Source organism: Zalophus californianus, chromosome 1 (genome assembly GCF_009762305.2).
Source record: "Zalophus californianus isolate mZalCal1 chromosome 1, mZalCal1.pri.v2, whole genome shotgun sequence".
Lineage (NCBI taxonomy): Eukaryota > Metazoa > Chordata > Mammalia > Carnivora > Otariidae > Zalophus > Zalophus californianus.
The window spans coordinates 67,125,868-67,152,633 of NC_045595.1; the positions used below are offsets into that span (position 1 = coordinate 67,125,868).

At 51.8% G+C, this 26,766-nt stretch overlaps 1 protein-coding gene across 7 annotated transcripts in view; it reads right to left on the minus strand.

Moving 5' to 3' along the window:
• The window catches only part of SCN5A (sodium voltage-gated channel alpha subunit 5), a 98,584-nt gene that overhangs the window by 6,123 nt on the left and 65,695 nt on the right, over positions 1–26,766 (minus strand). For 5 of the 7 annotated variants that reach the window (XM_027582855.2, XM_027582856.2, XM_027582860.2 and 2 more), the window contains 11 exons: positions 24,946–25,386; positions 23,430–23,585; positions 20,522–20,642; positions 19,468–19,622; positions 12,018–12,191; positions 8,486–8,608; positions 6,168–6,449; positions 3,886–3,939; positions 3,231–3,368; positions 2,459–2,563; positions 626–896 (listed from right to left, as the gene is read on the minus strand). In XM_027582855.2, the coding sequence (XP_027438656.2) occupies positions 626–896; positions 2,459–2,563; positions 3,231–3,368; positions 3,886–3,939; positions 6,168–6,449; positions 8,486–8,608; positions 12,018–12,191; positions 19,468–19,622; positions 20,522–20,642; positions 23,430–23,585; positions 24,946–25,386 (2,020 nt within the window). The remainder of the gene's footprint in view (positions 1–625; positions 897–2,458; positions 2,564–3,230; positions 3,369–3,885; positions 3,940–6,167; positions 6,450–8,485; positions 8,609–12,017; positions 12,192–19,467; positions 19,623–20,521; positions 20,643–23,429; positions 23,586–24,945; positions 25,387–26,766) is intronic. The other 2 variants (XM_027582858.2, XM_027582859.2) reach the window with 1 other exon arrangement.

Genomic DNA, 26,766 nt, shown 5'->3' on the forward strand with positions numbered 1-26,766 from the left:
TGGACTTTCAGCATCCAGAACTGTGAGAAATGAATTTCTGGTGTTTATGAGTTACCCAGTCTGGTGTTTGGTTATAGCAGCCTGAACAGACAGAGTGTGAATCCTACCTCTTCTGTTCCTAGCTGTATGATCTCCTCGCCTCAACGTAGACTTTAAAAGGTCAATTGCCTGAGGTGGGTGATATCTGAAGGAATCTGGCACACAACCTTGGTGGCTAGACTCTAGAATTTTCCATCTCCAGGGATCACTTCTATCCTAGAGGGCCACCTGCTCCCATCCCTGGAGACTCGCCTCACCCTGAGAAAGCCTCTTCCTCCTTTAACCTTTCCTTTGGGAGGGCAGGGAAGTCTGCCCAGCCCCCACTCCCTTTTCCAGATTCATCCCTGAAGTTCTCACAGAGAGCTGAGAGCTGTGTCCTAGGGTCCCATGGAGGGGTTGCTGGCTCCTCTGTCAGGATGGCCCCCTTGGCCTGAGTGGGCCTTCCTGGACAAGTTCTCTGTGGAGGGTGTGGGGGGGGGCAGGTGGGGGAGAGGTCTGGAATGCAGAGAAAAGAACAAAGGAGCCTAGTACACTTGGCATTAAGTACAGACCCAGGACTGGAGGAAAGGCCAACTTGCATACCCACCCACAATGGAGAGGATGACAACCACAAAGTCAAAGATGTTCCAGCTGTTGGTGAAGTAATAGTGGCGCAGGGCAGCCATCTTGATGATACACTCGCCCGTGAAGATGGCTACGAAGAGCAGGTTGATCTTGGCCAAGATGTTGACCTTCTCAGGGCTCTGGTCATCTGTCTCCACCATCATGGTCACCATGTTCAAGCAGATGAGAAACATGATGGTGACGTCGAAGGCCTGCTTGGTCACAATGTCGAACAGGAAGCCCTGGTACTTGTTCTGAAAGGAGGGGTCAAGGATGGGCTCAGCGGGGGCCTCAGGCAGGCCTGTTGCTGCCCCTCGGCCCAGACCATCCACCCTGCTACTCCACCCTCTAGTGAGACCGTCGGGGTGAGAGGAGAAGTCAGGAGGCTGAAACAGCCTGGCTCTCCTGCGTCCCTCTTCCCTGCAGTCTTCTCTGAACCTTCAGGAGCGGATTTCTGCTACCCAGAGCTTCCCTAGCACATCATTGTCCTCTTTTTGTTCCCACTGTCTGACGGCTCAGGGTCAAATTTACAGTTCAACCCTAGTAATTGGATCAGTCCTCAGGTTAACAAATTTTCTCCACCCTTAATGGAATTGATTTTGTTTATTCTATTAACTGTATTTATGTGTCTTTAATTGTTAGCCACCTCAGATTATTTGGGGAAAGAAAAAATTATAAATAAGTGAACACACACGCGCATACACCACTAACCTAGTACAAAGCTTGGTGAAAGGGTAATTAGATAAAATTGATGAACTGGATTAAAAACCTGGGACTGTCACTTCCTAGCTAGTGATTTGGGTTATGTCACCCAACTGAGTAGTGACCCCCTCCCCACTTTTTTGGAGAATGGCTTGGTCAGGCAAGGGAGTCAGCCTCGCAGGGGACTGAGTGTCCCTCCTGGCGCCACCTGCCAGGGGACTCTGGCTGCGTCTGTCCTGCTCAGGGGTTGCCAGGAAGAGGCTGTGAATGGGGGTGGTGGGCCTGCAGAGGCTGCCTTGCCCTCGATGGGAAAGGCTGCACTCTGACAGTGGAGGAGGGTGCGCTCAGAGGAGAGGGACTCCTGCGGGAGGGAGCGCTCCTGGTTGGAACAGACGCCCATGCCTTCCTCACTTTCTCCCGGAGGCTGAGGCCTCTGTGTGTGGTCAGGTGCCTGACAGCGCCCCTCTGTCCCTGCACTGACTGAGGGCCCTGGGCCAAGCTGAGTGATTTTTTTCTTTTTTTGGAATTACATTTCAGGAGCAGTTTTATCTTCTTTCATTCTTTTACATTAAATACTATCAGATTAAAAATGCCAAAATGAAAATGCTCATAGGAAAATATTGTATATCATATTTTAAAGAATATCGATTTTTCACAGCCCTATTTTCAACACTTCCTCATTCTCTTTGAATGGATCAAATGCATATTAAGTATTCTTTGTGGTCTTTCTGGCACTTTTTCTAGCCTTTTGGGTTCAAACCCCACTCCTGACATTGGCAAACTGTGGTACTATAAAGAAAGGATAAGCAAGATGTGAAAACGTGTTATTTTCCTTAATACATTCTTGGAGCAATTTTCCCAAACTTTGCAAATTTCCATTTTCTATAATGTAAAACTTCCAGTGATATCATCCTATAAAAACCCTATTGATTAATGAATTTGAAAAGTACATATTTCAGAATTATTCTCATTAAGGAAACAGACAATTCTGAGTGGGCAATTTGGGCAAGCTCACTTAGGCTTTCACTGGAAAATTCAGTGGTCCTGGGGTGTGGGGCTTCCCAGGCCCCCCAGCACATCCCCTCCACTCTTGCTGAATCGGGCGCTGGCTCACCAGAGGCCTCGGGATGGGCTTCTGGGGCTTCTTGGAGCCCAGCTTCTTCATGGCGTTGTAGTACTTCTTCTGCTCCTCGGTCATGAAGATGTCCTGGCCCCCTAAGTGCAGAGAGACAGGCACCAGACTCATTTTGGGGTTCTCAAGGGCTCTGGCATGGGGAGCATAGGGATCTGGCCTCCTTGATGAGGGTGCCTTGGCCAGCCTCCTCCTCACGTCCTCTTCTGGTGGAGAGAAGTATGTCCCTATCCTGCACCAGAGAGTCCTCCCCAAATCTGCTCCTGCAGAGTCCCTGTCTCCCTTCACTTTGAGGCCTCTGTGGCTTTGTGAGGTGCAAATCCAGTCCCCCTGCCCAGCTCAGCCACCCTGCACGTTCTCTCTGCCTGGTTGGTTTGCCTGCAACCCAATCATGGCCCAACTGATGGAGCTCTGGAGAGACCCTGAGCCAGTCTCGATTGTAGACCAGGTGAGTAGTCCCAACCCTCAGCCCAGCTCCTCTCGGGAACCTCATGGGTCAGGTAGACTAGGGCAGGCACGGGGCCCCTCCTTCCACTCTTACAGACTGGGCCTGTTACTTCACGGACACGCCCCTCTCCCACCCACTCCAGCAGCAGCCGGAAGGGAACTGTCCCCAGCAGGAAGGCAAAATGGAGCCAGGGTCCAGAATGGCTCCTCAGGAAGGCAAAATGGGGCGAGGGGCCAGAATGGCTCCTCAGTCCCCTGGTACCCAGCCCTGCCCTGCCGGCCCATGGCGAGCAGGTGCTCTACGCATCTTTTTCTTCTGTTGGTTGAAGTTGTCGATGATGACGCCGATGAAAAGGTTCAGGGTGAAGAAAGACCCGAAGATGATGAAAATGACGAAGTAGATGTACATGTAGAGGTTGTATTCCCACTGGGGCTGCTCTTCATACTGAGGGGGAGAAACCAGATATGGGGGTCAGGCAGGCAGGAACAGGGGAGTGCTGGCTGGGCGAGAAGGTGTGTCGGGAGGGAGGTCACCAGCACAGGGCTGTATGTCTGCGTGTGCATGTGTGTGCAGAGCAGGGCCAGGGCGGGTGGGGACGGGGTTCAGAAGAGTGGCAGCTTGGGGCTAACATTGTGATTGGGTGGGGTACAAGGACAAAGAAGAAACTTGATTTGCATCTCTATTGCCTCCACCCGGTCTCTTCTCCAGTAAGACTAGATTCAAGTAAATTACAGTGAAGTTAACTTGAAAAATATTTGAGGATTCGTGGCTCCTTGGAAGATCACGCAACTTTGCCCAGGGCCAGGCCTGGGCCTTCCAGAGAGGCTCAACTGCAGGCTGACACAAGAGACCTGGCCCTTATGGGGTGGGCTTTTGGGTGTGGACACTGATGCCCTAGTGGCCAAGTGTCCTGGAGCCTCAGGTGCCTGACTTGGCAGGAGAGGCCAGTATGGTTACCTACCCCCCTGGAGTCCACAGCTGCATACATAATGTCCATCCAGCCTTTAAATGTTGCCTTGAAGGAAAAGACAAGAGTAAGAATCATTTAACTTGCATTTATTAAACTACTGGGGGCTCCTATCTGGACAGATGAGGCCAGGAAATAGCCTCTTAGGAGAAGCAAGTATCCTGCCCAGCCCCTTCAGGCCATGTCCACATGGCTGGGTGGTCAAGGAAAGGCCTTCTTGTTCAGGGCTAGAGTTGGAGGGAGGCTGGCTGAGCACACACCATAAGGAGGCCATGGAGTGGGGTAAGAAGCTTCTTGATGTTGGCCAGGAGACTGAGGAGGACTGAAGGAGGTCTGCTTTTGAGATCCACCTTCATTCCGGATTCTAAAACGATGCAGTCCTTCAGTGGGTGTCAGGGACAGAGAAGTGGACCCCAGTGCTGACCAGGTCCCCTTTGTCATGCACCTTGGAGAAGCCCATGGCTTCTGCTCTGCGGCCTCTCAGGATGGCCCTGAAGCATCCCAACCTCCCCTCGTACTTAAGGGGGTCTTTTTGCCAGCCGTGTGTTGGTAAATGGCTAACAAACGGTTTTCCAGAAGAAAACAAAGCCCTGATTTTTGTGTTTGCCAATTTCTCTGGGTAAACAAATTGGTAAATTGGGTAAACTACTCCTACCACGGCCAATTTCAAGTTACCAACAGGCTGTTACTGAACACAGACACATAGGAGGGGAGCATTATAGTATTTCCACTGTACGGATACAGCACATATAAATTACCTCAAGAGCATCCATGATAATAGGTGGTAATGGTGAATTTTGATTTAAAAAAATTTTATTTTCAAGTAATCTCTACACCCAACATGGGCTCGAACCCACAATCCTGAGAGCAATTAGTGGCCTGCTTCACTGACTGAGCTGGCCAGGCACCCACGATTTTGTTTTAATATCACCTGGTGAATTATAAGTTTATAAAATCTAATTTTTAATCATGGCTTGCAAAATATCTGAAAATGCAACAGTCAGCTCTCGTGAGCCCACACAAGCCTGCTCCAGCCCGCCACCCCAAGGCGCTAGAGGAGGAGGCCGAATGCCACAGGGCTGTGGTGCTGGCTGCATTGTCTGCCCCAGTCTGGGCTGCTACAAAGATTCTGGAAGAGCCTGAGAGACATGCTTGGTGGTGAGGCCGATTGTCACTGGTGTTCTTGGCAAAAGCCAATCCTGCCCTGAGCCTCCTTTCAGGGTACAACTGTCCACATAAACTTTCATGTCTGAGAGTTCTTCTGACACAGGCAGGGCAGATGGGGAAACTGAGGCTGCCCCAGAGTATGCTACTTCAGTTCCCCGTGCCAGGAAGCCCTGCCCGGTGCCGGGAGGGCTGGGCAGGCTCTGGAAACTGCTGGAGAGCACCCAAGGTGACGAGATGCTTGTGACTGCTTTTCTGGCCACTGTGTCGTTCTGTCTAGAATGGCCTTTCCTTCCAAGTTCTGACATTTAGAGGGAAGTCCCAGGGACAGAAGGCTCTCCAGGTTTGGCTCTAATCTTGTTCTGTAGGAGGTATTTCAGGGGAGTCTTTGGAGAAAGCTACCCCTGGGATTGAAAGGAGGGCTGGAGGATCGAGTAGATGTGCATTAAGTTTTCAGATGAGAGCCCACCGAGTGTTCCTCTGCTTTGGGGACTAGAGACAGGTCTCTGGGCTTAAGCCTGGGGTAGCAAGTGAAGCAGGTTATGGTTCTCTGTGTTATGATTTTGTCTGCATGTCTGCTGTCACGGCCACTTGTAGGTTAATATTATGCCAGGTATCATGCTCACTGAAGCCACCGTCCTCAAAAATCAATGGAAACCTTGGAAGGACGGGGTAGGGTCATGTGTGTTTCAACATCTCACACATCAGAAACAACACAGAAGGTGTTACTACTTTTTGTAACAGAAGGCTGGAGTCACAGTGTGGCTAATAGTTCCGTCTCTGTGTGTCTCTGGTCTTTGATTTTTAACCTGCGTCATCACACCACCAAACTGATGGTGTGAGGCTGTCAACCTGACCGCTGGCCAGGAAGCTGGGTCTGCCTCAGGGCTGAACCCCCATGCCATGTGTCTGGGAGAATGTGGCACCTGTTCTAGAATGGAAAATCCAGGGACTTCTCCAGGAGCCAAGAAGTCTCTGGAGAATCCTTAGCCTCCTTCGGGCAGTGTGACCCTTCTGTGAGGACCCAGAGGGGCCCCACTGTCCCCCTCCCGCCCACACTGTGGGTGAAGGTCCCTGTTGCTGGGGAGCCAGTGGGAGTCTCCAGGACTTACCACCTGCAGAAGGGCCAGGTACCCGGCCCCCACGTTGTCAAAGTTGACTTTCACCTTGGTCCAGTACAACTCGCCAGTCACGTTGAAAGACTCACAGTCACTCTTGTTGTTCACGATGGTGTAGTTCAAAGGCAGGTCTCCCTCAGTCTGGTTGATGCACCGCCCAAACTTCCCCGCAAAGAGGTTCACGCCCATGATGCTGAAGATGAGCCAGAAGATGAGGCAGACCAGGAGGACATTCATGATGGATGGGATGGCACCCACCAGGGCATTGACCACAACCTCAAGTGGACAGAGAAGAGGCTCCGTTCCTGGGGGTGCCCAGAGCATATGCCCTTTTCAAGATCCGCCTAGCCACGCCCCCCTTTCCCCCACTAAACTCTTTGCCTACAGGTCCCTGTGGGGGTGGGGTAGTGGAACACTTCCTGTCCCTGAGGAAGGTCCACCCCTGGCTGGAAGCCCTGATGGGGAATAAAAGGAGAGATGATGGGGAGTCGGGGGAAGGGGGAGAGAACACACACACACACACACACACACACAGCCGCCCTTTTTGTTGTGTTCGCACGCTAATGTCTGCTGCAACTCTGGAACCTCTGCCTTTCTCTTCTGGTCCTGCCCTGAATTCATGACCTTCAAACTGAATTTTCAACAGGGTCTCTCTAGTTAAGTATGCCAGCAATCGGATGGGAAAGGGTCTCTGGAGACACATTCTCTGAGCTAAGTTTCTGGTTTATTTTGGGGTTGCTGCTACTAGGGAGGATGGGTGTTCCCCCTAAAGGACGCCCAGGGGACCTCGGCGTGGGGTGTCTGGCAGGTGCCCTGGCAGCTCTCCAAAACTGCGGCGAGAGCTGAGCTGGGAGGGCAGGGGGTGTGGCATGGGGGGCTCCCTATGCCTCTGCCCTACCCAGGAGTGGCTCTCTGACCCCGTGGAGCCCTGGCATTGGTCTTGTCATCGAAACTCAGAGCACCCCGGAGAGGCTTCCTTGGCAAACGCATATGGTGCGCTCTATGACGCTGAGGGCCAAGTGTCCAGCTGTCCGGGAGTCAGGACTGGAAGTGAGGCTGGTGTGGGGCCGCGTGGTGAGCGTGGTGCTGGGACGGGTAATGCTGACACATGCAGGTGACAGGGGCTCCCTGGTCCCCAGCAGGCATGATGAACAGGGTGGGACACCCAATGCTCAGGTTTGCCCTTGGCTGGCTCTGTGGTGACAGCCCCAACAGAGGCATTCCTGGCAACTCGCATCTCCCCCACAGCCCTCGGGAATCAAATGCCCTTAATCCCAAGAGACATTTAACTTAGGTAAGATGGTTCACTTGCGAATGCTTTCCCACCAGGAATAAGCCACTTGTTTCTCTCATGGGGGTGTGGGCAAAGTTCAAAACCATCAAAAAATGGGGGCCGTGGGATGGTGCCTGCTGGGTCAGCGAGACACAGAGGCGTGGCTGCTGAAGCCACGGCAGAACTGTGCACGTTTGTAAGAAACACAAAACACACGTGCACGCAAATGCACATATGTGTTTGTTTTCTTGCTATATATTATGGGGTAATGTTTTTTCTTGGTGGGGCTTTTATTTTATTTTATTTTTAAAGATTTTACTTATTTATTTGACAGAGAGAGAGAGTGAGCACAAGCAGGGGGAGCGGCAGAGGGAGAGGGAGAAGCAGGCTCCCGGCTGAGCAGGGAGCCCGATGTGGCGCTCGATCCCAGGACCCCGGGATCATGACCTGAGCTGAAGGCAGACGCTTAACCAACTGAGCCACCCAGGTGCCTTGGTGGGGCTTTTAAAGTTGTCTTATATGCACATATTCTTTGGTAAAATTTGATGACTTGAAAAATGCATAGGGCTCTGCCCTTAAAAATCAGTGCGAAAGAGTTTGCTAAGCAAATGCCAACCGCTACACGATGGTGAGGATATGCTGCTCCCTCCTTGCTTCCTTCACCTTGACCAGCACAGCCCTACGGCCCATCGCAGACGGAGGAAGACAGCCCACGTCTGCCAGGAGGAGGGCATGCAGGCGGGCACATGGACACAGAGGGCACACACAGATGGCCTCCCACCCTGGAGCAGAAGCACAGAGGCTCCCCGGCTCACGGGGCAGGCGGTGACAGGCCCAGGGGGCTCTCACAGCTCTCCACCCTCTGGGTGCCTGCAAGCCCAGCTGCACCTCTCCAGGAGATTTTGCCCCGTGCTCCTACCAGCCTGGGTGGCCACATTCCCAGCTCCGGGCTGGGCTGCTCAGTCAACAAGCAGAGCTGGGAGTGTCTCAGTGGAGTCCCCTCCCACTGCCCTGGCAGGAAGGCAGTCACTCCCCTTACCCTCATGCCCTCAAATCGTGACAGGGCTCTCAGGGGTCGGAGTGCACGCAAGGTCCTCAGTGACTTGATGGGGCCCATCTCGGCAAAGCCCAGGGTGTTGGCTACCAGGCTGATCAGGGAGACCTGTGGGAGGTAAAGCGGGGAGTGAGCGCCATGGGGACAGCTCTGGAGACGGGTGGTAGGGCTCCCGGCCCACCTGAAGCTGCGCTGGTGCGAGAGAGCCACCAGGCTTTCCCCGTGTTCAATCTTTGTTATTTCCGGCTATATCAACTTCGCGGCTGTCACGCCCTGGGCTGGCCTTCCTGGGGCCCAAGAGGCTGGGGGTGAGACAAGTTTTCTTTGCCAAGAGCCTGCGATGTGCACCCACTAACCCGAGGACTTGGGATGCATTCTCCCTATTCTACAGAGAGAAAACCGAGTTCCCATGCCAGCCACCGCATGGAGGAGTGAGCACACACAGCCTGGGCCTTTGGTTCCCACGGACTTTCCTTCAAGTCAAGTTCTTGGACCTTCCCCTTCTCTCCCCCAAAGAAGGCTCTTTTTGGGAAGGAAGGACTATCCTGGGCTGACTGGGAGCCCACAGGCAATCCTGGGGCTTTTCCCCAAAGCCGGACTGTGCAACATCGGACATCTTCAAAGAGGGGAGGCGCAAGCAGAGATTGTACGGCCCAGCGACCAGCTCTGGCCACTCTGCCCACCTAGTTCCCAGCGGTGCGCCCCCATCGTCTGTGCTTTCAAAGCTTGTGCAGCTGCCCCGCTCAGAGCCCTTCCATCTCAGCTGATGGCAGCCCCATCCTACCAGCTGCTCAGGCCACAAGCCTTGGCGTCATCTCTGCCTCCTCTCCGTCTCTCACACCCTACATCCAACCCGGCAGGATTTCCTGTTGGCTCTGCCTTCAAAATACATCAGAAGTCCAAATATTTCTCACCACTGCCACTGCCACCATCCCGGCCAGGCCCCTGTCCTCTCTCCCCTGGACGGCCGCCACGGCCTCCTGACTCCTCTGCCTGCCTCCACGTGGGCCCCACCCCCACCCCTGCGCTCCTCCAGGAACGGAGTCACTTCGTGCCACTCTTCTGCTCAGAGTGTTGCAATGCCTTCCCACTTGGCTCTAAATAAAAGCCCCTGGTTTTCCAAGGCGGTGCCCCCCCTCTGCCCCTTGCAGCCCCGCCTCATCTCCTGCACTTCCCTTCCCCACTCTGCTCCAGCCACTCCCGCTTCCTTGCAGTTCCTTAAGTATGCCAGGCACGCTCCCACCACAGGACCTTTGCACCGCTGTTCCAACCTCTGCGTGGAAGGTTCCGCAGACATCTGCCTGGCTAACCCCAACTTCCTTCACATTTGCTCCAGTGGCATCTCAGTGAACCCACCCCAGTCAGCCTATTTAAAGTTGTAATCCACACCTTCCCCTCGCGGGACTCCTGGCCCTCCCAATCGCCTTTCGTTCTCCACATTCTATTTCTCCTGGTACACATCAGCTTCTCCCAGAGTATTCGGCCAGCTTATCGAATATGTTTATTGTCTGTGGTTGCCTTCCTCCATGCATGCAGAGGTTTTAGTCTATTTTGTTCCCCGAGATCCCTAGCACCTACAATAGTAGATACTCAATAGTATTTATTGAAAATTGAAAATTAGAATGCAGGAATTGATCCTGGAAATATCCTTCTCCAGACCCTGAGGCCTGAAGACCACCTTTCCCATGAAGTGAGGGGATGGGATGGGGGGCAGCATGGCCAGCATCAGGAAAGCCGGAGTCCAGCCTCCTCGACCTCGGGGCAAGTCCCCTCTCTGCTGTGAGCCTCCGTTTCCTTCTCCACAGGCTAATTCTCCAGTTCTGGGACTGGACGGGAAGCACCGATGGTCTCCTTCGCCCACCCTCAGCCCTGAGTTCCCCAAGGTGGCAGGCTGGTGGGCTTCCCCAGGAGTCTTTGCAAACCCCCTCCTGCCTTCCCTGAGGGGAGTCGCTCAGCAGGCCCAACTTCCCAAGAAGCTGCAGGAATAGCCAGGGGAGGGGCCTCAGGGCAGAGCTGCCAGGATCCCAGGCCCTCCCACAGCCCCGGGGCTGGAGGACTCCCGGGTCCTCTCCTCCTCTCAGGGAGGCTCTGAGGACTCCAGGCTGTAAGAGCAGCTAGACCTCCCTCCCATTCTCTCTCTGCCACCCTAGCATCCCTCACCCCAACATTAGCATCCTCTCAGTCACTGGGGGTGATAGAAAGAGGCTGGAACCAGAGGCCCAAGGACCTGGATCTGTGTCTCCACACAGATCTCCATACATATCTCCTCCCATGGTCACCCACGGGCTGACCTCCCACCCAAGCTGAGCCCCTCCCTCCCTTTGACCTCTGAGTGGGGTGTGGGGGTGTGGGGACTGAACAGAGGCCTGAACCTCTTGTGCCACCACAGGAAGGACAGCCCCTACTGGTGGGCAGAGCCTGAGGCCCAGGCTCGGAAGCCACGGGTGCCGTCTGGAAAGCCCTTCCCAGTCTGCAGATGCTGACCCACATTCCATTCTGCAGGAACCTCCACAACCAGATGGTGAGCCTCCTCTGAGCCCTTCGTCTCTGCCTGTCCCCCCTCGTCTTCAGTGAGTGCAGATCCGAGGCGGCTCCACACTCTGGTCTCATTTTCCTCTCTGGTTATTCTCCCACTCAGCTGTGCTTACCCTGCTTGGCACCCAGCAGGGTCCTGGGGCCTGGGTCGCTGTGGGCCAGAGGCCTCCCGCTCTATCTGCCAACTGGGTGCTCAGAGGACATGCCACCTCCAGTCCTAGACCCTCCCTGGACAGGCAGGGCAGCTGTGCCCGCTACCCAATCTTCCAGGGCAGCAACCCAGGGCCCCTTAGCCAGCCCTCATGGTTTTCTGCCTTCTCACAGGTGGCTGCACCCCTCTCTCATCCTCCGCAAGTGGTACCTTCTCCCTGAGCCCAGAGGATCCTCCCCCTGCCGACCCAGAATCCCTTCACCAATGCCGTCCCCTCTGGCCTTGGGCTCACCCTCTCCCCTGTACAGACAGCCTCCTACCATGTATGGACACAGAGGCTCTTAGCTGGCCACCTAGCTAGTGGGCCTGACGGACCCTTCACAACACGCGTGGTGAGCGCTGTGGTATGGGCTATTGTGTTCCCTGGCTTCTGGCCATCCTGACGGGGCGGTGTGCGTGGGGGGCACTCCTGCTTGGACTGCTCCCCACTCTGCCCTGTGGTGAGTCCAGTCTTCCCAGAAGCCGAGGTCTCCCCCTACTCCTCTGTCTCCCAAAATTGGGGTTCTGATGGCCAGACCCAGGTTCCTATTCCTCCCAGACTGGGAAACTTATGGGCAGGGCCCGGGGCTCCGCTGTGACCCGAGATGACTGTCACCCGAGACGACTGCCTCCTTCCCCTCTGCCAGCTCTGCAGCCCAGATGAGTGCCTTCAGCGTCAGCCTGCTGACTCCCACCCACCCTGTCACCCTGTCCTTCCGTGCCTCTGCTTCAGCTCCTTCCCGCACCGGCAGCCCCTCTCCCCGCCCCTCTTCCCTCCTGGGCCACACTCACATCCACGATGAGGAAGTCCAGCCAGCACCAGGCATTGGTGAAGTACTTCTTAAAGCCGTAGGCCACCCACTTGAGCAGCATCTCCAGCACGAAGACGTAGGTGAACATCTTGTCGGCATATTCGAGCAGAACCTTGATGGTCTTCCGCTCCTCCAGGTAGATGTCCTCGAAGGCCTACAGATCAGGCCAGACAAGGGGGACGTGACGTCCCGACCACTGCCCATCCCACCCCTCACGAGACTTCATCTCTGACAGCGGGTGCTGCCCAGGAGGGCGGGAGCAGAGGTGAGGCCTATGGTGGAGGGGCCCCTCTGAGGTCACACCGGACTAGAAGAGCACGCTCACCTGGCTCATGAAACGATCTCACGCGATATGTGGACAACAAAGCACAGTATGTGGTGAGAACGCTTCACGCTGAAGAGTGAGGCTCAGTTCTGAGCTCGTGTGTCTCTAACACCTTCCTAAACCTTGCTGATCTCCCATGTTAACACGGAGAGTGTGTGCGGGCGCAGCTCAGGGTCTTCTGCTGAAAACCCCATGAACCCTCTTTTTGGTGTTCTCATTCCACTGTGTTTTTACTCTATTTGCCTGATGCAGTTACCTACTTTTTATAGGACACAAAATTGGTGTCCAATGATAACAGTCATTAAAAGTCTCCCTTTACAATGTGTTTATGGAAACACAGAGAAGCCAGGGAGAGTTGATTTAAAGCAAAACCTTCAGTAAATGCTAGTGAAGGCAGTTTGTCAGTGAGAAGTTTGGAAAAATGCAAGACTAGGTATCCTGGGGATCCATCCCAAAGCTCCTGCGACCCTCAGAATCCAGGAGTCAAGTTTCTAACATGCTAGAAGGGGTCTTTCTCCACCTCCTTGTTTCTGCCTCAACCCGAAATCCTGAGCCAACGGAGGAACTCTGCCGGCTCCCAGGTGCCCTCTTATACCTCCTGTGCTGATCTGTACTCAGGCCTCTCAAGCCACATCTCCCCGCCCACAGTGTGCTCAGAGGCTCCCCCGCTAGGCAACTGAACACGTCACCGGGGGCCTGGGGGAGTCGCCTCTGCCTGTCACTATGGGCCTCCCTGCCAGGCCCGGTGAGTCACGGGGGCCCAGGTGGCCAGTGCCGTCAGCCCTGACGTGCACTGCCCAAGCATATATGTGGCTAATCCAGTCTCAGTATGGACAGCATGGCAGGGTAATTCAGGTCCTAGAACGGACTCTGGGAGTTGTTCAAGACAAAAAGTAGGTGGTTTGTTGTCGTCGTTTCTGATTATAAAAATGTGTGCTTCCCACAAAAAATTAAGTAATATAGAAATTATAAAAAAGAACAGAACGCACCTCCGATTTCATGACATTATAGTAGCCACCGCTAACATTTAGGGGAAGACTCTTCTTGACACTCACTATTTGTGTGTGTACACATGCGAGTACACAGTTTTCTAAGATAGACTAAATATTTTGCTTTTAAATTTCTTTTCCACTAAACAATCTTTTGAGTGTTTATCTACTCTATAATGTGAACACATGTTATATCTAGTATTCTTTTAAAAGGCTGCATAATATTTTATTATTTGCATATACTTTTGTGTATTTAGCCACATTTCCTATTAGTGAACATTTCAGCTGTTTCCAATTTAATTCCTAGTAGAAACAACACTGCAGTGAACACTGTGTCTGATGATCTGTTTAGGATAAATTTCTAGAATTGGGGAGCCAGGTCAAAGGTGTACTTTGGGTAGAGATTGGGAACAGGATTTCCGGCACGGGACACCAAGAGACACTCCTCCCTCCGTAGTGCACGGAGTTGGTTCTTTCCTCATCACTCCCCTGTGGTGGGCTTTCTCCCTTGTCACTTTTCCCAGCCTAAGGAATGAAAGTTGTATTTTGTTAGATTTTAATGTATTTTATTACTAGTAATGCTGACATCATGTCCTTGGATATTTGCAGTGTTCCTTTTGCGAGCTGCCTGTGCACCTTTTTTGTCTATTTTTTTTTTTTTTTACTTGAGTATCTGGTTTATTCAGAGATGTTAATTCCTTGTTTTATACACTTTATCCTAGTTGTGTGCCTTTAAATCTTCACTTTTTCCATCGACAGATGAATGGATAAAGAAGATGTATTTATATACAATGGAGTATTACTCAGCCATCAGAAAGAATGAAATCTTGCCATTTGCAATGACGTGAATGGAGGTAGAGAGTATTACATTAACTGAAATAAGTCAGTCAGAGACAGACAAATACCAAATGATTTCACTCCTTTGTGGAATTTAAGAAACAAAACAGATGAACATAGGGGGAAAAAAGGAGAGGCAAACCAGGGAACAGACTCTTAACTGTAGAGAACTAACTGAGGGTCGATGGAGGGAAGTGGGTAGGGGATGGGCTAAACAGGTGATGGGTATGAAGGAGGGCACGTGATGAGCACTGGGTGTTGTATGTAAGTGACGAATCACTAAACTCTACTTCTGAACCTAACATTACACTGTATGTTAACTAACTGGAATTTAAATAAAAACTTGAAAAAGAAAACAAAATAAATAAATTCAACCTATAAAAAAATCTTGTTTACTTTCGTTTACCATACTGAAGTTCCACCCTTTATTTTCATTATTATTAAATCATTTAATATAATTCTATCATTTATTATCATTTTCACCTAGTAAAACCTTCAGTGTCATGTTAAGAAAGGCCTTATCTAGTTTAAGGCTAGGGGAAAAAATGATGCTTCTTTTCTTCTTTTAGTTTTTCTTTTGAACTTTCTGGCTTCGTTATTTTATATTACAGTTTTAAAAATCCAATCTATTTTGGTAAAGAGCAAATATCCATTTTAATATTTTTTTCAGACTAGCTTGTCACTGTTACAACACTTTATTAAAGAATCCACTTCAAATCCATAGGTTAGAAGTCAACTTTATCATCTAAACTACATTTCTACACTTTCTGAAATCTACTGGACCTCTCTGTGTGATTTTACTGCTCTTTATTCCTGAATTAATATCATATGAATTCTCCTGGCCATTTTTAGCAATTTTCAAGATAAAATTTTGCAATGTTTTGTCAAATTCCCTTTCAAAGTGTTGCAAATTTATTGTAATTGCACTGAATTTATTAACTGCATTAGGATCTCATATGGAGTCTTCCTACCCAAGACTAGAGTACATTTATGGTATATTTATTGGTCTGTCTTCTTTTACAGTGCTTAGCAAAATTTTAGCATTTTCTGCATGTACCTCTTACACATCTCATGTCATATTTATTCTCAGTTACTTTGTGCTTACAATGTCTGGCAAATAAGGACTATTCCAGAAATGTTACTTAGGACTAAATGCTTTCTGTTGTATAAAACAACCATAACAACAATTCTTTGGGTATTTATTTTATAACTGGCCACATAATATTTTTAATAGGTTTTAAAATTTTTCTAGCAGTCATTATCTACAAGTAATGCTACAGTTATATTTATTTCTATTATTTTAACTGATTTTATACTTGACACTATTAACTTCAATTCTTTTATTTTCCCAATTTTTACTTTGTATGTTTACCTTTCTTGGTTAATTACACTGGCTAGTATTTCAAGATCATTATTCAATAATGGAACAACAGCTAAAAAGGGGTTAAGTCATCCTTTTCTCACTCCTGACTTTCATGAAAATGTTTCAAGTATTTTACTACTAATGATGATAATAGAAGTTAATTTGAGAATACATTTTTCACTAAATTAAGGAAATGTATTTCATTTTTATTCTTGCTAGAGTTTTAAAAATCAGGCATTCATTGAGATAACTGTATGTTTTTTCATCTCTGTCCTATTCATATACATACATTTCCTAGTATGGCACCATTCTGCCATTTTAGAATATATATTAAACACTTATTTAATTTTTAAAATATATCATTGGTTCTTATTTGCATGGATTTAGGATTCTTGCAACACTATTCATAAGTATGGAGTACAAAAACGAACCTATGGTTTTCTTATTGGTATACTTGAGGTTTTAAAAATCAGCATTATTTAGCTTGCATGAAAATGATGTGTAGACTTTTTGTGTTTCTTCATACACTAGAACATTTTAAACAGGATTGGAATTATTTTCTTCCTTAGGAATGCAAAAGAACCCATCCTTGGAGATGTGACAGATCAGATTAGCTACTGCTTTATCTATTTTATTGTTTTATTTTTTCAAGGAATCAGCTTTGGAATTTCATATCAGTTTTATTACTTATTTCTAATTGATTAATTTGTTTTAAAAATTTTACTCATTATTTCCTTATTGTCCTTAAGATTATTTTGTTGCTACATTTGTAATTTCTTGAGTTTAATTAATTAGTTTACCTTCTTTCTATTTAATAATAGAAGTGTTTAAGTTTATGAATTTTCCTCTATTTTTTTTTAAAGTAGGCTTCATGTCCAGTGTGGAACCCAACACGGTGCTTGAATTCACGACCCTGAAATCAAGACTTGAGTTGAGATCAAGAGTGGGATGTTTAACTGACTGAGCCACCCAGACGCCCCTATGTATTTTCCTCTTATAACAGCTTTGGCTGCATCCTACAAGCAGTACTCTCAATATTATTATTTTCTAGTTTTTAATCCCCCCAGCTAATTTTTTTTCTCTACCTCTAATTTTCTTATTTTTCTAGATCTCAAGTGGACAGAATTGGTTGAATTATAATCTTTGACTTACAACACACTGTCATCTTTGGTCCACAAGTAGCCTTTGTATTTTATTTATTTGCTTACTTATTAATATAATGAGCACCCATGAACCTACCACCAAACTATTTTCTGTTTGATCCACAGTTTAAGAATGACTTTTACACTTCTAAGGATTATTTCTGTTGTTGTTTTTTAATCTTTCTATTTTTGCTATATCTAGCAGTTTCCTTATCTGTAAAATAGGCTTAATAACAGTACTTATCTCTTAGGGTTATTATGAGAATCAAATGAATTAATCTTTGTAAAATACTTATAATAGTGTCTGGCACATAATGGGTGCTATTTAAATGTTCTTGTTTTTATTATTATTAGGCTAGATCAAATTTGTGAACTATATATATATTTTAGATCTCTCATAGTCTTGTTCTTTCTATGTGATTTGTCAGGAACTAATAGAAGTGTGGTAAAATCTCCCTGTACTATTGCATTGTTGCCACTTTTTTTTTCTAATAGTTTTTATTTGATATAAGTGCTATGCAATCCCAAGCAAAAATATCTTCATAATAGTTTTATTTTTAAAAATTTATTTATTTGAGAGAGAGAGTGTGTGAGAGCACAGAGGGAGGGTGAGAGGGAGAAACAAACTCCCCACTGAGCAGAGAGCCAAAAGTGGGACTTGATCCCAGGACCCTGGGATCATGACCTGAGCCGAAGGCAGACGCTTAATGACTGAGCCACCCAGGCGCCCCAGTAGTTTTATTTTTATTATAGCTTGGACCCGCTTTATCTCATTCTTACTTTGAATTCAACCTTGTTTAATATTAACAAACAAAAACACTCTGATTTTTGTTGTGATTGTTTGCATTTGCCTGATATATCTTATTATTTTACTTCTAATATTTCTGAGTGACACTTTTGGTTTGTCCTTTAAGAGCACCTAGGTGAAGTTTTGTTTTTTGGTTTTTTTTTTTAAATCCATTCAGAGTCCTTTCCTTTTAAAAGATGAATTTTATCCAGTTACCATGATTATTAAAACATATTTGCTTTTGCCTCTGCCACATTATTTTCCGTTTCCTGGTTTAATGTTTCCTTGTTCCTTCCTTTTTCTCCTATCTCCTGCTGTAAGTGCTCTGTTTTCTTTAAAAGAAAATTCCCTTCAACAATTTGGAAGGGATATATAGTTTGCTTTCTGTTAAACAAGTTTATAACTTTAAATAACACACCCAAGACTTCTTTTTCTCAATATATCATCGACGTGTTTTTTTTTTTTTTAAAACAGTGCTTGGCTGTCTACCCTGATTAGATTCCCCACTTGCTTGCCAAAACTCCTCCTCACTTATGCCAGGCTGAGTTTTTCCTCCACAGCCCAGACTACATGGCTCTGGCTGCCCTTGTTTGTGGCTGTTTAAAAACAAAACTCGTTAACATATTGTCAAATCATCCTTCTCTGAAGCCTACAGAGATTTGGCTTTAGCTGCCAATGGTAAAACAGCATGTGGCCTCTAAGTCATGGCTCCAGGCCCACTCTGGAACAGGGGAGGGCAGTACAGAATGGGATGGGAGGCCCAGAGATTTAGGGGTGACAGCCACAGTGCCTCCTCATGGCCTGACCCCAGGAGGCAGCACAGAGTGGAGGCACATAGCCTTGGTCAGAGTGCCCTTCTCTCTTGCTCTGGAGTTCAAAGCATTCCCTGTTAGTTGCTCAGACATGGGGTTCTCACCTCCCCAATGGTACCAACTGCTTGCTTGGTATCAAGTGATTATCTCCTCTGCCTTCTTGACCACCCATCTCCCTGTTCACCAGCATCTTCTAGAACCCTCTCCAGGGCTATCCCATCTCCTCCTGAAAGGACTCTGAGAGATCGGAATAGGGTGCTGGTGAGCCCCCATGGGGCATTCCTGGAAGGCCTCCCTGCTCTCCTGGTCTCAGCCAACTTCCTTGTCCCCCACAGTCCAGCTTCACCCGCTCTCTCCAAGGAGTCTTCCTGATTGTTGCAGCTCCCCTGACCTCGAAGGCATTTACTCCACTCTTATTCAGTGTTCTCTCTTGAGCTGATCTCTATCTCAAACCTACTGACTCGGGTGCCCCCACCTAGATTTTGAGCCACTGAGGCCGGGGCTGGGGTCTCCTTCTCCTGTTGCTCCCCACGGCTCACAGGACTAGACACAAGGATCGCTGAGAAGAGACCTATTGAATAAGTGGAAGGTCAAGACAAAGGACTCTGGGATCTGACTGCCTGGGTTCAAATGCCACACTGGCTGCTTGCGAGTGGAGGGACCTTCGGCATGTTACATAATGGTTCTACAAAGGGCTGTTGTTGGGAACAAATGTGACAACGTGTGACCTACGTAGCCCGGCCTCTAGCCCTGGAGCAGCCAGAGTGAGTGGAGCTACCAGGAGAATCTCAGGCGGCATTGTTAACTGCACTGAAAGGGCCTACCTGAGTGAGGTGCAACTGGGTGTGTCACCAGAGCTTGGGGGTGGGGGGGTGGCTGGTGGCCTGTGACCCATGCCAGTTGGACACTGTGAAATGGGGCAAATCACTCCCCCTTTGGTGGGACACAGGGGTCTGGACCGATGACCGCTGTGAGCCCATCTTGCTCTGATTTCCACACATGCTGCGGTGGTGTGAGTTTGTGAGCTGACTCCTGTTCTGGGGGCCGAGGGAAGCTCATCTGCAGCAGAGGCTCTGCCCCAGTCTCTGGCCTGGCTCTCAGCTGGACCCTTGCTTTCCCTGCCCTCCCTGCTCCTCCACCCCTCTCTGCCCAACCCTGCATCCCCAGGAGGCTACCAGGGCTCCACTGCTGAGCAGGATCATGAAGATGATGAACGTCTCGAACCAGCTGTGCTCCACGATGCGGTAGCAGGTCTTGCGCAGTCGCCACCAGACCTTCCCGGGGCCCTGCGTGGTGTCCACGGCACAGCAGGGACAGCGCCGGACACAACCTGTGAGGGAGTGGGGAGGCGGGGGTCAGGCCCAGTCCAGGGCCTGCAAATGCCCCCATCGGATGGTGAAAGGTTGGATGGTGGAAGGAGTGACCAAGAGAAAGAGGTTATGATGTGGAGTCGTGAACAGGGTGACACGGTGGGCAGGTGTGACGGGACAGCAGAGAGCACCATGGTGCTGTCCTCAGGGGCCCACGCTCAGCAGGAGCTCCATGGAAAAGCCGGATGGAGTAGGCATCCAGTGAGCGGGTAAAGGGCCTGGCAGATCTGAGCAGGGGGGAGGCTAGGGCTAGGCTGGGCTCCAGTTTCCCCTCTGCTCATCTGGGAAATTCTCCCCCTGGGGGAATATTCCAGAACTCCTGGGGTACTCTGTCCCGGGGTCTTCTCCATGTTTGCAGTTTTTGAACCGTGGGAAGGGCAAAGCCCTCACTGAGAGCCCTAAATGACATGCCACGTGGAGGGCAAACTCTCACTTTATCCCAGCTGCCTTCCGAATATTCACCACCAATTCGTAAAAGCTACAGATGCCGATGACCACCACGGGCACACGTCACACCTGTGGCTATTTACAGAAGGCCAACTATAGGCCAAGAGCTCAGGTGAAGAAGGTGGAGCCCCTGCTGCGAGGGGCACACGCTTGTGCTATCGCCCTACCAATGCAGAGTCACGGGTCTTCCGTGTGGCTGACCCCCAGCTGCCCGGCCCAGCACTCCATGGGCAGGCGTGTCATCAGGTCCTGGGTAGAAGGAGGGGCCCCCAGGGTCATGAGGAATGGGGAAGGAGGGCAAGCATCGGGGTCAGGGTGGGGTACAACGTGGCCCTGGACCCCACGGAGCTGCTGGTTCTCCTGTCCCTCCGGGTGGAGAGAACCTCAGGTAAAGGGCCACTCAGGGCAGTACCTTCAGTGAAGCAGTTCTCTGGGTCCTTGACATCCTCGCCCAGGTCAGGGATCTGCTCCAGGAGGTCAGCAGTGTTGGTCATGTCAGCTGTGCTCCCCTCCGAGCAGCTGTCCTCGTGAGTCTGTGGGGAGGGATGTGGGGCAGGGTGGGTGAGGGCCACGTGGAAGCCTCCGGCCTCGAGCCCTGCATCTGGGGCAGCCAGGAGCTCCCTGAGGGGAGGTGCCCAGACTACTTTCCACTGCATAACCTGGAAATGTGAGCCCAGGGTGCGTGGGTGGGAACCCAACCCGGGCCAAACTGAGGCTGGACCTCAGGGGCTCCTGAGTCTGCGCTTTGGTGTGCCAGAGTCTAGGGTCGGGGGCAGGGGGGAAGGGAAAGCACTGGGGATGTGGAATGCATCCAGCTGGGAACAGACAGACATGGGTGGCAACACGGACACACACTCGGACAAGGACACATGGTGGCAGCTTGGCGCACGCGGCCAAAACAGGCATGCCGCACGGAGAACAGAGTCAGAACCAGGACCACAGGCACACACGGGTGGAGGTCAGACGAGCAGAGCAAGCCCAGCCACCCGGCCGACGCTTCTCACTCAGTTCACGAGTGCTGGCATGATGGGCAGAGTCTGGAGTCAAAGCAAGAAGGTACTGGAAACCGCCCCACCTGGCCATGCAGGGCTCGGCCACCCCGACCTTGCCTAATCTGATTACAGCGAGGTGTGTGCGTGCGGTGTTGTGTCTCTGTCGGTCATGTGTGGGTGCGGGCGTCGGAGGGTGCAGTAGTGGTCACTGCTGGTGCTCGGCCCAGCTCCCTCTGGTAGGCCCACTTGCACTGTGAACGCTGGCTGCTGAGCTGGCCCCTTCTCCAGAACCCCGTCTGGAGCCAGGGAGCAGCCAGGCCCGGTAATGGCTTGGGGGTTCCAAGCCAAGCCGGGGTGGCTGACACCCAGTGTTGCACTGACGTGGAAAGACACAAGGCCAACCCCTCCCCTGGTGGGCGGGGGACGATGCCATGTACAGCGCCATGCTCCAGGGCTCCCCACTGGACCAGGCTGAGGCCTGAATCCAGAACCTGGCCTTTCGAAGCTTCTTCGTTGGCCTCACCCTGCTTCTCGCTCTTCCCTATCAGCTTACTCCCTCAGTAAACCCTTTGCACAGGAAGCCCGTCTCAGGCTCTGCTCCTAGGAGCCCGCTCTACAGACAGGCATAGCAGGGGCAGGGGCTTCTGAGAAGGAAAGGAAGCCTTTGGTGGCCTCGGATCCCGTCTACGCCGCCAGCTAAGCGGGCCTGCCCAGGTCCCTCTGCGTCAGGCTCCACTTGGAGATGAGCTGGTTTGAGTCCCTGGGCCTGCCTCTGCTCCTGAAGCTGTCTTCTTTTCCTTTCCTTCCATGAATCACTCTGCTGCTTTCTCAAAGTCCTCTTTAGTTTTGGTGTTTGTGACGGGGAAGGGCTGGACGCTGGTGGAGAGTCGAGAGGGCTCCTGGGTGCAGGGTGGAGGCTTGGCCCTTCTGGGGTCCCTGTGGTTTTGAGGGCTCATCCTTCTGCCCCCAGCTTCACTGGGCAGCTGGGCTGGGAAAGGCACAAGCCAGAGGAGATTCCCCGTGCTACTTTGCTTTTCAGATAACTGGAGCTGCATAAAGTCCCCGGGGGCATTGGGTTGGAAGGCAAGTTCTCAGGATCTGGCTGCAGGTGAGATGAGGGGGCCTTCTCAGGAAAACCCATCCCACCTCTCTCTCCCTTTGACGGAGTGAGTGCACTGATTTGAGGAGAGGAAGAAGTGTCATCATTCCAGTATGAGAGCCGTGACTTTGTGCCCCTCCTGCGTCTTCCTGTTCCCACATGCCTCTGTGTGTCAGACCCTGTGGGGGGAGAAGTATGACTCGCACCATCAGGATTAAGATTCCAGCAGGCGCTCGTGTTCCAGAGCGGATGGTGATCGCCAAGCCTCCCATGAGCCCCTCCCATGAAAGGGACAAGGCAAAAGGTGCAATGTTCTGTTGGAGCAAGTCACAACTGCACGACCGAGGGCCAGGGTCACGCTGCACTGTCTCTGAACACCTGCCCTCTACCTTCCACGGTGCTTGGCGAGAACGGGGGTGTGGGGGGGTGTTGGGGGGGCGGGGGGCGTAGTCAGCAGCGCCACAGTCCTTTAGCTCGGGGGCTATAGACTCAAATGCTTACAGGGGTGGAGTGCCTGCAGGTAGTGGAATGAAGTTAGGCAAGTAGGGTCTGTGGCAAACCAGAGAGCTCAGCCGGTGTCAAGGAGGCGGTTATCACTTGTCTCCGGTGGGGTGGTTCTTCTTCCAATGTTTTGTTTTGTTTTCATTTTTTCCCACTTTTTTCTGCATTTCAGAAATGCGGATTTTTTGTTTTTGTTTTTATTTTTTACATAAAAGCTACCAGGTTTTAAATGTTGGTGGCGAATTCAAATTAAAACCCTTCTGTGGCCAGAACAAAACTCTACAGTAGGCCTCCCCTTTGCGGCCTCTGCCTTAGTCCCGGAGAGAAGCAGCTGGTGGCCAATGAATGTGTCAAGAACTTGTTCTCAGGCCCCCCCCCCCCGCCCCACCCCGCCGAAGTCCCCTGGGATGGGGTAATTCACAGGACAAACATTTGCCAAAGAGGACCAAAGCACGGGAACTGAGTGAGGAGTGGGGGACACATGGAGGGCTAGGGTGAGTCTTGCCTCAGGGGCCTGGGCTCGCCGCTTCCAGAATTTCCATGCCACCTCTCCCCTGTCAGGACAGGGCCCCTGTGCTCTCCTCTACCGATGGGTCTCCCACACTGCCTGTGACCGTGGCTATGGCTCCCACCAGCAAATGCAGGCGTGTGCCAGGCTTGGCTCTCATGGCCTGGCTCCAGTCCAAGTGCAGCGCCCTGCTGGCTTCAGGGACAAAGGTGTGTGTTACCTCACTGCACCCTGGGGCCAGGGGCTCCGCTTTCCGCCGCTGCCGCCAGTCTGCCTGAGCCACACTGGCCTCGGAGGAGGCGGTCTCTGACACCTGGCTCCAGGCCCTGGGCTCTGGGAGGGCCTCTGGGCTGCCGGAAACAGGCTGCGATTCCTGCTGAAGAAACCCCCAGCCCATGAGCTCCCCGGCCGGAGTGTTCCCAGGGCCTTGCCTAAGCAACTGGAACACTGCCTCCTGCCCTCTTCATGGGGCCTCAGGTCCCCGAAGCTCTCTCCCTCGAGGGCCCGGAGGGGGCCACTGGGAGGCTCCTGGTCAGCCTGGCCTAAATCTCCCGCTCTTCCCCCTCCGTGGAAAGGTGCAGCTGGGCTGTAACGCCCAGTTCCCAAATGCTGGCAACTCCACTTAGGAGGGACATACGGACTTCCCCCATGAGTTCCCATGGCACCCCGCGTGCATGTCCTCCTCCGTGCGCACACACACACACACACACACACACACACACACACACACACACACACACACACACACACACACACACACACACACTGGCCCCGGGGAGCCAGAGCCAACAGGCTCAAGAGAAGGAGAGGAGCAGGAGATAACTGGTAGCCATGGTCCTGGCGACGCCAGCACAGCCCTCCCCTGACTACACCGTCCCTGTCCCACAGCCTGACCAAAGGGGTGGAAGCCGGCCTCTGGGACCACTGGGAGGCCGAAAGATGTGGAAGCAAGCATGGAGGCTCCGATTCAATTCCCCGTGTGGGGAGGAGTGGCTCTTCACAGCCGATCCACCCAGTGCAGGCCCAAAGCAAGCAGCCAGGATGGGCCCAACCAGACAGAGAACCACTCACTGTTTGACCTAAAGACCTAAGGAGAAGCCATTTGCGCCTGGCTCAGGCCACAGGAAAACTGAGGGGGTGGGGGGCACTGTCTCTTTTGTCCAGACTCTGGTCCTAAGTGTTAAAAATAACGGGTTGGGAGATAAGATAGTGCTGTCTCTGACACCTGCCATCTTAGGGATGCTTATTTTTAAATCTCAGAGTTAGCCCTGGGCCGGGGAGGAGGGGAAAGGGCAGTCAGGAGGTCAGGAGACTGCTCTCCTCCCTCACCAAGACATTCTACCTTCTTAGTCCTGGAGGGGGACAATGGTGGGGGGGCAGGAGTGCTGGCTCTGTCGTACGTTCGCGAGGCACTCCCAGCAAGTCTCTCTCTTGCCATGCCTCAGTTCCCCTTTCTGTACAATTAGCTGCTCGTGGCTAGCATCAGACGAATGATGGACAATAGCCCCTTCCAAGGTCCCCTCTGGGCTGGGTTGGGAAGAGAGGGCTGACAGCTGGCCTCAACACCCCCTTGGGCTGCCTCTTGGGGGTGGCCTGTCATCTACCGCCACCCTACTCCTGCTGGGGCAGTCTGGCAGGGGCAGCTGCTTTGTGAGCAAGGCTGGGAGCCCTGGCGAGCACGGCCCTGGGCCCTGTATGAGTAGGTGTTGCATATATGTGGGGGGGGGGGCACTCACCTGCTTACTGGACTCTTCCTCTGTGCCCAGGCTGTTCTCCTCATCTTCCTCTTGGTCATCCGTGTCTGACTCAGCCACGGCAATGGGCACACACACAGGCTCTGTATCCCTGGGGGTGCCCTGGCCTGGTCGCTTGTCTTCCTCAAACCGTGTCTCCTTGCGGGCCAGAGGCGCCTTCTCTGACTCCGGGGGCAGTGGGGGGCTGGAGGTGGCAACACAGCTGGGCAGTTGGCCATGGGCGGCAAGGGCTGCGGGCTTCTGGGGCCGCCGCTGTAGGAGCGCACAGCAGAAGTCCCAGGTGGTCCGCTTGAGGAAGCGCAGGCCGCGCTGGATGCGTGCCAGGGCCAGCTGGAGGTTGTTCATCTCTCCATCATCGTCAGGGGCTGTGAGGTTGTCTGCGCTGAAGGAGCTGAGCAGCAGAGCCAGGAAGAGGTTCAGGACCTGTGGAGGCAATGGATCAGGCTCATCGAGGCAGGCACCATACTAGGGGCACCGAGCCTCGGGTCCATTATGGGGAAACTGAAGCCCAGGGACCTGACCTTAAGGATTGCTGATGGCCTAAGCCCTCATCCTCACCCCCCAGTTCTCTTGAATATAGTGAATTTGGCTATAAGATGGGAGATTATTCTCGTCCCTTTTCCCAAGGGCTCAGATACAGTCTGGGTTGGGGCATTTACCCCCAGATTTCTTGGGTCTTGGCCCGGGGTCTATGGGAGAACCATGGGTTCATCCAGTGATGAAGCCTGCAGATGGGATCTTGCCTTCAGAGTAACGGGGTTAGGATGAGCACAGGGTTGCTTCCTGGGAAGTCAGATCCAATCTGGGATTACCAGGGACAAGACAGAATCCCACCCAGAAGCAATCCAGAGCTCTTGAGGGCTTTCCAGGGAAGGGGCCGCTACGTCTGTTGGTGAAGGATGGGGTAGTGATGGGCCTCTGAGCTGGCTCAGCATTTGAAAATCTAGGGCTCCTGCTGTGGAACACCCTCTACCTGTGTCCCCAGGTCTGACTCTGCTTTCCAGGTAAGGGACATGGGGGATGGAGCAGAGAAGGAGCAAGGGCAGTCCTCGGGCATCTGGGACTAACTGCAGGGTCAGGACATGGAGAGGTGACTATCTAGGTGGTTGGTGGGGAGCTGGGATGGGCGCTGGGTAGCAGACCAGACAGCTGGGGAGAGGGAGGAGGGACCTGGGGTTGGAGCTGCCGGGATTCGGGGGAGGGGCTCAGGTCGCAGGGTGCCAGAAGGCCAGAACTTAAGTTATTTATCAGGGGCTAGGGACCCGAGACTCCTTAAGTGAGGTGTGCAAAATCCATCTCTCTTTGCATGGTTCTGGACCACTGCTTGTTGTTAAACCGTCCTGCAAGTGCAAAGCTTTAGCTTTTGTTAAAAAAGAGACCTTTGGCAGAGTGACAAGAGGGTGGCCTTGGGTCCACTTCCCAGCCTTGTGGAGGGTAAATGAAAATGACGGTGGGCTTGTTCCCACACATGGGTCAGACGGGCTCCGGAGCATCACCAGGCTGACAGGTCAGGCACACCGCCTCCCCACCTTTGGCTTGGGGCCTCCTCCTCCCAGCCAGCCCCAGAAGGGAGTTCCCTTGAATGGGGGTCCCTACGGCTGGGAGGTGTGTGCTGGCGGGTGTGCGGTTCTCACTGGAAACCCACTCTGGGCCCCTCTCCAACTTCTCACAAGCTCCTAGGACACACCTTGTGCTTGCCAGAGAGCTAGGGATGGGGATTCTGAAGAAAGCACTGGTAAGGTTGGAACAAAGGCAGTCAGAAACATGTCCTTGGTTTAAGAAGCAAACACATTCAGGAGGACA